Source organism: Dama dama, chromosome 32 (genome assembly GCF_033118175.1).
Source record: "Dama dama isolate Ldn47 chromosome 32, ASM3311817v1, whole genome shotgun sequence".
NCBI classification, from domain to species: domain Eukaryota; kingdom Metazoa; phylum Chordata; class Mammalia; order Artiodactyla; family Cervidae; genus Dama; species Dama dama.
Genome location: NC_083712.1, coordinates 34,775,970 through 34,788,465, shown reverse-complemented (window position 1 = coordinate 34,788,465; position 12,496 = coordinate 34,775,970). Strand labels below are relative to the sequence as shown.

General features: G+C 43.3%; 1 protein-coding gene and 1 long non-coding RNA gene across 2 annotated transcripts in view; both read left to right on the top strand.

Annotated features, from left to right (window-relative positions):
- Nucleotides 1-12,496, top strand: part of LOC133050424 (uncharacterized) — a 107,595-nt gene that overhangs the window by 20,490 nt on the left and 74,609 nt on the right. The gene's annotated exons all lie outside the window — the stretch shown is intronic.
- On the top strand, nt 131-1,153 carry LOC133050428 (small ribosomal subunit protein uS2-like). The gene is given in 2 exon segments (XM_061134582.1): nt 131-633; nt 635-1,153. Coding segments are annotated over 2 exon segments (885 nt in total). The 5' UTR covers nt 131-202; the 3' UTR covers nt 1,089-1,153.

The following is a 12,496-nucleotide window of genomic DNA, read 5'->3' as shown; positions in this document are numbered from 1 at the left end:
TCTTCTCTCCATCACCCTCCTTTCCTTCATTCACTTTTATTATGACATCCTTCCTTCCTTTCTTCTCTCCATCACCCTCCTTTCCTTCATTCACTTTTATTATGACATATAAAGATATACATAGCTTTTCGGCGCCGCCCTGAGAGGGGTCCATACGGCGTTGTTCTCGATTCCCATCGTAACTTAAAGGGAAGCTTTCACAATGTCCGGAGCCCTTGATGTCCTGCAAATGAAGGAGGAGGATGTCCTCAAATTCCTTGCAGCAGGAACCCACTTAGGTGGCACCAACCTTGACTTCCAAATGGAACAGTACATCTACAAAAGGAAAAGTGATGGCATCTACATCATAAATCTGAAGAGAACCTGGGAGAAGCTTCTGTTGGCCGCACGGGCCATTGTCGCCATTGAAAACCCGGCTGATGTCAGTGTCATATCCTCCAGGAATACTGGCCAGCGAGCTGTGCTCAAGTTTGCGGCTGCCACTGGAGCCACTCCCATCGCTGGCCGCTTCACTCCGGGAACCTTCACTAACCAGATCCAGGCCGCGTTCAGGGAGCCAAGGCTTCTGGTGGTTACCGATCCCAGGGCTGACCACCAGCCCCTCACAGAAGCCTCTTACGTTAACCTGCCCACCACTGCTGTGTAACACAGACTCTCCTCTGTGCTACGTGGACATCGCCATCCCATGCAACAACAAGGGAGCGCACTCAGTGGGTCTCATGTGGTGGATGCTCGCCCGGGAGGTTCTGCACATGCGTGGCACCATCTCCCGAGAACACCCATGGGAGGTCATGCCGGATCTCTACTTCTACAGAGATCCTGAAGAGATTGAGAAAGAAGAGCAGGCAGCAGCTGAGAAGGCTGTGACCAAGGAGGAGTTTCAGGGAGAGTGGACTGCTCCAGCCCCAGAGTTCACCGCCACTCAGCCCGAGGTGGCAGACTGGTCCGAGGGCGTGCGGGTACCTCCCGCGCCGATTCAGCAGTTCCCCACGGAAGACTGGAGTGCTCAGCCTTCCACCGAAGACTGGTCTGCAGCTCCCACCGCTCAGGCCACTGAATGGGTAGGAACCACCACGGAGTGGTCGTAAGCTGTTCTTCAACAGACTTCCACCAAAATGGAAAATAAACCGTTTCTAAAAAAAAAAAAAAAAAAGATATACATAGATTAGTGAACATGCTGTAACAAACCCCCCACCTTCCTGTCACCCAGATTCAGTAGCTGTCAGCACTTGGTTCACCCCCTCGTATGTCCTGCAGATCACAGACTGGATGATGTCTGAGGCCCCTTCTAGCTCTGAGAAGACAGGAGTCTTGCTTCATCTCACTGTTCCTGCACTGTCTGTGGTTTCTCCACCATGAAGAGTATACAGGGGGGTACATGTGTATTCAAAACGCAGTGGCAGGTCTAAAGGAAGAGTTGCCTGTATGTGAAGGGTGTTTCTGATCCCTCTCTATGCCCCATTTTTTATCAGTGCCCTAAGCCCATCCACATAAAGATGTAATTTACTGTAAAGGGATTATGCTTTCTGTGCAAATGCCGCTTCCAGAGAAGCTCCTAGCCGCTGCTTTCAGCAGGATGGCTGCTCCTAAGTCACTTCTATATAAGAAGTCTGGTGTTGCCACCAGTAGTGGGTGATCTCAGTGTCCAGCTTCTAGAAGCCAGATATCATGGTCACCTACTTTAGCTTCAAGAGCTCATCTTTTGGCTTCATTTTCCATTCTCAGAAGATGTCTCTTTAATTGCCTTGGTTTGTGGAGTGGGCTACTTCATTTTTTTACTTTTTTCTTTTACTTTCTTTTCCTCCCTTTCCCCTCCTTCTCACTTCTTAGGATCACAGCAGCTATCATTGAGCATTTACAACTTTTCAAATTAGACTGATTCGAGTTCGCTATATGTCTTCGTGGAATTCAAAAAAATGACTTTATGTATGCGGCCTTTGATCTTTCCAGCCATCTGTGCAGTTAAAATGCCTCTGCTTAAGCAACTTGGCATTTTTTATACCGTCTTGATCGTTCATACTTTTTGTAAATAATGCCAGTGTTTCTTAGAAAACTGAGCTACGAAAAAAGTGGGTGGGAGATACATGCCACCTCAGCATTTTTCCATTTGTAACTTTCCACTAGTCCTTTGAAGAGGTGTACATTAAGATAGCACTGTGTGTGGTTCTTAGTTCTGTTAAAGTGCTTTACTACCACTCATTAATTCTCAGGTTGGAAACCAAGTCACAGAAGAAGAGAATGACTTGGCTAGTGTTGCAGCTTAGTAACTATCAAGTTTCAAATCAAGGTCAGAATGTCCTGTGCATGTGATGTATTGTATATATGAGTGTACATCCTAATTCTGTGTCCCAGAATAAATTAATACATGAGGTAGAGAAAGTCCCTCCATTAATTGAATTGCATGTTTCTATTTCAAAATTACTGGCTTGAGTTTGGAGTTTCACTTTAAATATGCTAATGTGTAAATTAATGTGCGTTTACATTTCTATAGCATGTGTTCCACTTTGTCTCAGCTCTGGACTTCTAGAACTTTGGGGGAGTCATGTAAGCTCTCTGGAATCTTTGTTTTAATGTGTTGGAAAAAAAACAAAGAGGACAAAAATATTTCTACCATTTCTTTTGCCTGACATGATGTACCTTTTTTTCTTCTGTTTTAAGCTTTTATTTTATGTTGCAGTATAGCGGATTAACAATGTTATGATAGTTCCAGGTGGACAACAGAGGCACTCAGCCATACATATACAGTATCCATTCTTCAAACTCCCCTCCTATCCAGGCTGCCACATAAGGCTGAGCAGAGTTCCCTGTGCTATACAATGGGATCTTGCTGGTTATCCACTTTAAATAATGACATGCTATACTTTAAAATCAAGACATGAGGCTGAGTCCATTTCACCAGCTGCTGATGACTCCTAACAAGGACATATACATTAAAATCAAATAGGTGCCTGAAAGCTACAAGTGTAAATACAACCGTAAGTAAGAGATGTGCATGTTTATCTTTTCTGCTGTGGCTGTTTCACTTCCAGGTACGGTGCCTCACGCACATGCATTTTGAATGTGTACAGAGAGTGAGAATTTGGCCCACTGCATATTTGGTATTCAGCTCTAAAAAATGTTGGAAGATTTTTTGTCGTTCTTCTCAAACGAGTGTTGCTTGGGGGAGATATGTGACATGCCAATTAAAATGTAGACTTTTTCAACAGTTTTGACTTTTTTTCCCCTTCAGAGCTTCGAGGCATCATGTCAGGTTCTCTGCTGCCAGCCACTTTCCATAATTTTGCTATTTATTTCCTATGAGGGCTGTAACCCGTGTTCTCATGCTGGTACAAATGGAGGCCTCCTGGTTCATCCTGGTCACCCGGTGCTCCAGGAAACCAGGTTGTTCTCAGGATACAACCAGACCCATGTTGACATAGAAACCTCTGCTCCTTTCCAAACTGCTGACTGCCAGACATCACAGAATTTCACCAAAAAATTGATAGTAGGGAGGATTGGGGAATATCACGGAGCCCCACATAAGAAGGCAGGTCATCATTCATTACTTTATTTCATGAATATTAACTGAGCCCTTTCTTTGTGCCAGGAACTGCTCTAGGGGAAGGGCACATAAAAGTTAAAACAGATGCAGATTCTCAAAAAAGAAAATAAGCAAGTAAAAAAATGATTGAGATACTTTTGATGGAACTAGACAAAAAAAAAAAATTTGAATTTAGGGGGTGTGGCAAGAGGCTGAATGGTCACTTTGGAGAGCAGGTTGGGAAAGATTAGCCTGAGGAATTTGTATGAAGATTGAGGATTGAAGGTCAGGAAGGACGCAGATCAGGGAGGAGAGAATTCAAGTGCAGGAAACAGGGAGTGTGGAGGTCCTGAGAGAGAAAACGCCTGATATGTTTGAGGAACAGAAGGGAGGTGGCAAGTTAGGAAGGTGTGAGTGAGAGGGAGTGTGTACGTCAGAAGGCAGAACATGGAGGGCTTCCTAGAACCAGAGTGAGAAGTTTGGATTTTGTTCTCAGGATAGTCACAGTGATTGGAAGATAGAATCTGAATCATTATGCTACCAAAAGTACATACATACACATGCATATGTACATGAATACATAATACATACATATATGCATACATTCGTGGTAAGTCACTTCAGTCATGTCCAACTCTATGCGACCTTATGGACTGTAGCCTGCCAGTTGTCCATGGGATTCTCCAGGCAAGAATACTGAAGTAGGTTGCCATTTGCTTCTCCAGGGGATCTTCCCAACTCAGGGGTCGAACCTGCATCTCTTATGTCTCCTGCATTGGCAGGCAGGTTCTTTACCACTAGTGCCGCCTGGGATACATACAGACATAAATGGAATTGGAAGAACCAAGGTATCTGGAATGATGTATTAGGATTGAAAGTTCTAAATTCACGTAGTTTTGGAGCAGATTATTAAGAATAATCTGGAGAGTGGCATGGCAGCCCACTCCACTATTCTTGCCTGGACAGTCCCATGGACAGAGCAGCCAGGCAGGCTCTAGTCCATAGGGTTGCAAAGAGTCTGACAGGACTGAAGCAACTTAGCATGCGTGCATTAAGAACAAATGTTCACATTGAGGGAACTAGAATTGAGACACATGTACCCCAGTGTTCATTGAAGCACTGTTTACAATGGCTAGGACATGGAAGCAACCTAGATGTCCATACGCAGATGAATGGATAAAGAAGTTGTGGTGCATATACAATGGAACATTACTCACCTATAAAAAAGAACACATTTGAGTTAGTTTTAATGAGGTGGATGAAACTGGAGCCTATTTTACAGAGTGAAGTAAGTCAGAAAGAAAAACAGCAATACAGTATATTAATGCATATATATGGAATTTAGAAGGACAGTAATGATGACCCTTTATGAAAGACAGCAGAAGAGACACAGATGTAAAGAACAGACTTTAGGACTACGTGGGAGAAGCTGAGGGTGGAACAATATGAGAGAATAGCATTGAAACATGTGTATTACCATATGTAAAATAGATGACCAGTGCAGATTTGATGCATGAAGCAGAGCACCCAAAGCTGGTGCTCTGAGACAACCCAGAGGAATAGGGTGGGGAGGGAGGTGGAAGGTGGGGTTCAGGATGGTGGACGCATGTACACCCATGGCTGATTCATGTTGATGTATGGCAAAAACCACCACAATAATGTTAAGTAGTTAGCCTCCAATTAAAATAAATAAATTTGAAAAAAAAAAAGAGCAAGTGTTCATAACAATGTCTGGAGGAAAATGAGACTTGGAAATGAGGCTGAAAATGGCTAATTTTGCAGCAGGGACCTCACCCCCATCCTCCACTCTGGCAGCAGAAAGAGAAGTAAACATGCAAAGGTCCATTAGATGAGAAGAAACGCTGTGCAGTCCATCAGATGTCAGCCTGGAAGAAAGAGGTCTCTGCCATAGAGAACTCGCAGTGTCAGGCAGCTTGGGGAATGAGTGGACCCACACGCCTAAAATATGGTCAGTAGTAATGACAGTTGGCCAGAAGAAGCCCAGAATCTAAGCTCTAACAAACACACGGTTCTCATCCTTCCCTTCCTCCCTCTTTACTATTTAATACTTGGCAAGAGAAAGGTCACTTGACAATATTTATTAGCTCATTAACTGTAAGTGTCTTTGCTGCCAGGGGAGTTTTTTTTTTTTTTTTTTTTTAATAACAATTCTATTCTTTTCTACAAGCTTCGCTGCAGGTGTAAATGGAACAGTGAACACTAGCTCTCTCCTGGCACCCAAGAGCTATAACTAAATACTACTTTTTCTCCAGCTGGTAAAAAGGAACATGATCAGACTGAGTCTGGCTTGGCTGACTTATAGGAGGCCAACTAAGCAAAAATCAGCATTCCTTGTGCATGGGCAGTGCTTTCAAGCTGGTGAGTTCACTATCCCATTTCCACTGTTCAGACCCCTACTCCCGAGAAAAGGGAATGGAAACGGAATTAACATGCACCAAAGGCTTCTGGTGGCTCAGATGGTGAAGAGTCCGCCTGCAATGCGGGAGGCGTGGGTTTGATCTCTGGGTTGAGAAGACCGCCTGGAGGAGAGCGTGGCAACCCATTCCAGTATTCTTGGCTGGAGAGTCACTGTGGACAGAGGAGCTTGGCGGGCTACGGTTCACAGGGTCGCAAGAGTCAAACACAGCTGAGCGACTAAGCACTCACACGAGTGCCAGATGCTCGGATGCACTGAAAAGTGAAGTCAAAGTGTGGGTTGCATCGTCGTGTCCAACTCTTTGTGGACTGACCAAATGATACCCACCGACCAAAAAACGCCAACAAAAAAAAAAAATCCATTCACCCATTCATTTCCAGTGTTTGCACAGATTCTTCTTGTGCCCCCCACCCTTGACTTGACTAACTCCTAATTCTCCTCTTAAAACTTATCTCGGGAGTTCCCTGGCGACCTAGTGGTTAGGATTCTGTGCTTTCGCTGCCATGGCCCAGGTATGATCCCTGATCAGGGAACAGTGAGATCCTGCAAGCCGCGGGCATGGCTGAAAAAAGAAAAAGAGAAGCAACTCGAGTGCCAGCTTTTCTGGGAAAGTTACCTTCCCTCTCATAGTACCAAGTGCAACCGTCATTGTTACATATGTTCCACCCTGAGTTTGTTTGTCCAAATGCTGGTGTGTGTATTCCTTGAAAGCAGAGATTTCGTGTCCCATTTTACTGGGTTCCTGAGTTAGCTGTAGAATGAATGAGTGAATCATGAGTTAATATGATGAGATTATTATTTACTAGGCACCTCCAATGTGTGACAGTATTTCATACCAGCTCTAATGCTGGTTGCCACTGATTTGGTGATATTTGTATCCAAAACCCTTGGTACAATGACAACAGTAGAATCCTCAGGGCAGACCTAAAAAACCAAATCAATTTCTTTCTCTTTCTCTCCTGTCCTCTTTCCCTCCTTCTCCACCCCCCCCCCCTACTCTATCTCTCTCTCTCTCTCACACACACACACTTTTCTCAGATCAGGGGATCAAGAAAGCATCCTATTGTTTTGCTATGGGATGAACTTCTTAGGTTAATTGATGTAGGACTCATTTGGAGTGGACATTATCTCTCCATGACATCCATCTATAACCAAGGCCCTGTGAACTTTTAAAGAAAATGCTGGCTTTTGGAGGAGAGGTTGGCCAGCCTTTGAGAACTGTCCCACAGGACCTGGAACTGAGAGCTCATATTCCTGTGAGTATAGCAGATGGGTAGCAGAGTATGATTAACCATGATAGGCCAACTGGTTAAACTTTTCATCATTTTTGAGCTTCAAAGTTAATGCTTATTGAAAATGAATGCAGCCATTCCAGAAGGTGAGAATACAATATATTTAAATAGAATCATCACAGAATGTCAAAGCAGGAAGTCTTTCCAGGGTTTTGAAATAACTTGATTTTCTATGATAATTAATTGAATTTTCCACTCACCCTATTCCCTTTGAGTGGAAGTCTGTGGATTCAAATTTTTTTAAAACAATGAAAGCATTAAGGACTATTTAACTTTTCTCTACTAATGGGAGCCTCAGAAAAGGATGGGTCTGTTCTGCTTTATCCTGTCTTTATGATCAAAGCGGCGCTTATGAGGCCAGCTGAACAGAAGAGAAAATGACTTGTGATTCAGAACCAGCCCTGCGATTGGTGGGGATGGTGTAAAGAAGAGAGTAAACCGGGTGCTGATGATATCAGAGAGACTGGCTTTTCAGGAGAAAGCCTTTGTTTTACAGGTTTGGGGAGAATTTACGAATGGTTAATATTTGCAACCATAGCACGTTTTGTACAAGCAGGGCTTTGAACAGCAACTGACCAGATGCCGACAGATGTGAAAGGGGATAGTGCTTTGGATGTGAAGTGCTCTCTGTATTTGCACGGGGGCGAATCAGAAGAGTCCTTCTTGTTCAGAGGACACTGAGGCTCAGCAGCTACAGTTTTACAAATTACCAGCCAGTAGTTTTTCCTTCGGGGTGTGCCTTAGATTACCTGTCAGGATTTTTTCTTCCTTTCTGAAGGAACGTGCCCTGTAGCCAGAACAACCGTCTGTCCCAGAATTTTGAGAACCGTTCTGATGTAAAATAATCTATCCTGTCGTGCGCCCCCCGCATGTTAGATTGTGTGACCAATTTGGGGTTCTGAAAGCGTGGTCACCATAGATTCAGCCATTCCAGCTGAACAATTGCATTCCATCAACTCTCAGACGATTCCATCATCCAGTGGTCGCCTTGGCACCCCCTCCGGCTTGGACCCCACGCACTATTGTTCTTGAGGATCTGAAGTGAGGAGAAAGAGGGCAATACTCTCTTACCATATTACAGGAATACTACTACAATTTTTTAGGTGTGGACAAAAGTCTTTTTTTTTTTTTTTTTTTAAGCCACGCAGTGCGAATTGTAGAAAAGTTAAAGGAAATATAACCAAGCAAACAAAAGGAAAACATCCCAAACCTACCAACCAAACATCATTCCCATTGTAATGTACCTATATATAAACACATTTTAGATATCTTTTTTCTTTTTTTAAATAAAACTTTTTCTTTCTTTTTTTTTTTTATTAGTTGGAGGCTAATTACTTCACAACATTTCAGTGGGTTTTGTCATACATTGATATGAATCAGCCATAGATTTAACAAAACATGTGGTCCTAATGACCACGTGTAGGTTTGTTACCCTAGTTCTCATTTAGCGACGTGTTACGGACATCTTGGTATATCATGAAATGTACGTTTATGTCATCCTTATAATCACTGCCTAGTCCTCTGTAGTAAAAATATGCAATTAATTACCTTAAGCCCCTTGGATGTTGTTATTTTGATGTTTTGTTGTTACACACAGTGCTGAGAAAAGGCATGATTTTCTTCACGGAAAGTATTTGGGTGGTGATGTGGGACTTGGTCCAGTAAGTCTGCAGATCTTCCTGGAAGCTGCCAGGAATGATAGCTTGCTGTAATGTCTGATAGTCTGGTCATTTTATGCCCAAACACATCAATGACACACTAACGAATTCCACTTTAATCTTTATTATCATTTACCATTGGCTTCCCGTGTGTTTCTCAAGGATTCTCTGGTGTCCAGACCAACTTTGTTGATCATCCCGTTGCCATTATATTTTTGGCTGATGGGGCAAGCGTGGCTCTGAGGTCAGCCTATGGTTGCGTCTGTCTGGATCACATTTTCGGGTGATGCATCATACACCATGTCTGCTCCCTGGCTCCGACCAACAAGACTTTAAAGAGACTGAAAAAAAAGGCTCAGAAAGTTTCTTGGATATCAAACAGCTCTTATAAAAATAACATTTTTATGACTTAAAATGTAAATGAATCAGAAACATATGGATTAAATTTCCTTTGAAATACCCAAGGGCTTAGACACTGAAGGGAAGAGCGCTTGCAAAATGAGTTAAATCGAGTTGTGCCAAAAATAAAACACGTGAAAAATTGTTGGGGCGGTTTCGCTGACCCCTAAGGTGCTCACTGGCCTTCCAACTCTCGGTTTGAAAAGTTCTTCGATTTAAACTTTTGGGTCACTCAGGAGAAGGCATTGAGGATGAGTTCAGTGGGTATCTGGCTCTCGAGTTAAAGAACTGATATTAGAAAGTCAAATTGGGATCAAATGTTCTTGAAACACGCCTTCCTTCTTCAGTATCTCACAGTGTCCCTCTCCAGCTGTCATCCTGTCTATCCGGTGTGAAGGATGTTCCAGCAGGACTCAGACTCTGTTGGGGAAAAGACTGGTAGGATCTATTGATCAAGTCCAAATTCACACTCTGTTCTTCCCTTCCCTTGTCTGTCCCCTTCTCTGCCCGTTGCCCCTCCTCCTGTCTTTCCCTCCTCCTGTCCCTGAGGTCAGGAAGCATAGAAGCAGAGCCTAAGATGGGCATTCTCATGTAAGTGATTTATTGAGCAAATGCTCCCTGGAGAAATCTGTAAGAAAGTGAGGGAAACAGATAGGGTGGGGGCAGAAGGTAAGGCAGAGATGTGGGTACGGCTGGCATCTAGTCTCAGCCAGGTTCTTCAGGGAGCTCTGAAGCCTGAATGGCTTCTCTGAGTTGTCCAGAGTTTCCATATTTGGAACCTTGAGGTTCCCCATCAGTCGGTCATTAGCATCAGCTGCCCCTGGAGTGAGGATGTAACATCCCTGGAGTTGAGAGTGGGGCAGCTCCCATGTCTCTGCTGTGGGCAGTCCTTGAGGGCATTGCTCCAGGCAAGAGTAAAACTGTGGTTCTTAGTGGACCACACCCAACGCAGTCGGGGAATCGATGTAGTTTCACATAAAAGAGTTCTGGTGGGGATCAATGGTGTCCACCATATCCCTCTTCTCAGCTTCAAAGACATCTTTAAATTCACTCTCTCCAGCTTCCCACATATTCAGATTGTTTCCTTTTTTTTTTTCTTGCCTTTATCTTCTTTGCATATTTCCCACTGCAGTCATGCTCATCTAGACTTCATCATCCTCAAAGCTAGATTACCTTCCTCATTTCTCAACTGAATCCCCAGCTTTAGAATATCCCCTAAACCAAGTTTTCTCACAGATGGCTGGATTACTGTTATCCTCCAAAGACCAGTTTCAAATGTTGCAGGATCACTTGTAGTTCTTAAATATCTATGGAAACATTTCTCAGTTGTTTTTTTAAGATGAAGGTTATGTTAAGATCATGGTGTACTCTTTGGAACCCTAGTCAATGCTGATGTAGTAACTTTAATGAAAAATTTGCTATATCTTGTTTTATACTAAAGTAGGTTATATGGAAGAGTGAAGTTTAATAAAAATTATTGGAAGAGAGAATCTATCAATTAAGCTTTAATTTTACCTATGTGTAATAATATGTAAAATCCTTAGACCAGTGCCAGAGAAGTGTAAGTGCTCAATGAATATTGACTCATATTATCATGGTGGTTACAATAGTCTCATAACTCGTCTCTCTGATTACACTTTCGTCTTCCTCCAGTAGTTGTTTTACATGGAAGCAAGAGTGTTTAAGATCATGCATGCATGCTAAGCTACTTCAGTTGTGTCCAACTCTTTGCGACCTTATGAACTGTTGCCCACCAGGCTCCTCTGTCCATGGAATTCTCCAGGCAAGAATATGGGAGTGAGTTGCCACGCCCTCCTCCATGGGACCTTCTCAACCCAGGGATTGAAACCTCGGCCCCTGTGTCTCCTGCATTGGTAGGTGAAACCTTTACCACTAGCATCACCTGGGAAGTCTGTTTAAGACTGCATTTAAACCCAAATCAGGTTATTATATTAGTGTCTTGCATATATTTCTTCCCAGAATATTGACAATAAAACCCAGTCTTTTTTCAAATTCTTTTCCAAATTAGTTTGTTACATAACATTGAGCAGAGTTCCCTGTCCTATACAGTAGGTCCTTGGTGGTTGTCCATTTTGTATATAGCAGTGTGCACATGAAAAGATGCATACATATCAGTTCAGTTGCTCAGTCGTGTCCGACTCTTTGCAACCCCATGAACCGCATCACGCCAGGCCTCCCTGTCCATCACCAACTCCCGGAGTCCATCCAAACCCATGTCCATCGAGTTGGTGATGCCATCCAACCATCTCTCCTCTGTCCTCCCCTTCTCCTCCTGCCTTCAGTCTTTCCCAGCATCAGGGTCTTTGCAAATGAGTCAGTTCTTCACATCAGGTGGCCAAAGTATTGGAGTTTCAGCTTCAGCATCAGTCCTTCCAATGAGTATTCAGGACAGATTTCCTTTAGGATGGACTGGTTTGATCTCCTTACAGTCCAAGGGACTCTCCAGAGTCTTCTCCAAAACACAGTTCAAAAGCATCAATTCTTCGGCACTCAGCTTTCTTAGTCCAACTCTCACATCCATACATGACTACTGGAAAACCATAGCTTTGACTAGATGGACATTTGTTGGCAAAGTAATGTCTCTGCTTTTTAATATGCTGTCTGGGTTGGTCATAGCTTTTCTTCCAAGGAGCAAGCGTCTTTTAATTTCATGGCTGCAGTCACCATCTACAGTGATTTTGGAGCCCCCCCCCCAAATAAAGTATCTCACTGTTTTCATTGTTTCCCCATCTATTTGCCATGAAATGATGGGACCAGATGCCATGATCTTAGTTTTCTGAATGCTGAAAAAGCCAACTTTTTCACTCTCCTCTTTTACTTTCATCAAGAGGCTGTTTAGTTCTTCTTTGTTTTCTGCCATAAGGGTGGTGGTATCTGCATATCTGAGGTTATTGATATTTCTCCCCGAAATCTTGATTCCAGCTTGTATTCATCCAGCCCGGCATTTCACATGATGTACTCTGCATATAAGTTAAATAAGCAGGGTGATAATATGCAGCCTTGACGTACTCCTTTCCCGACTTGGAAACAGTCTGTTGTTCCATGTCCAGTTCTAATTGTTGCATTTTGACCTGTATACAGGTTTCTCAGGAGACAGGTAAGGTGGTCTGGTATTCCCATCTCTTGAAGAATTTCCCATAGTTTGTTGTGATCCACACAGTCAAAGGCT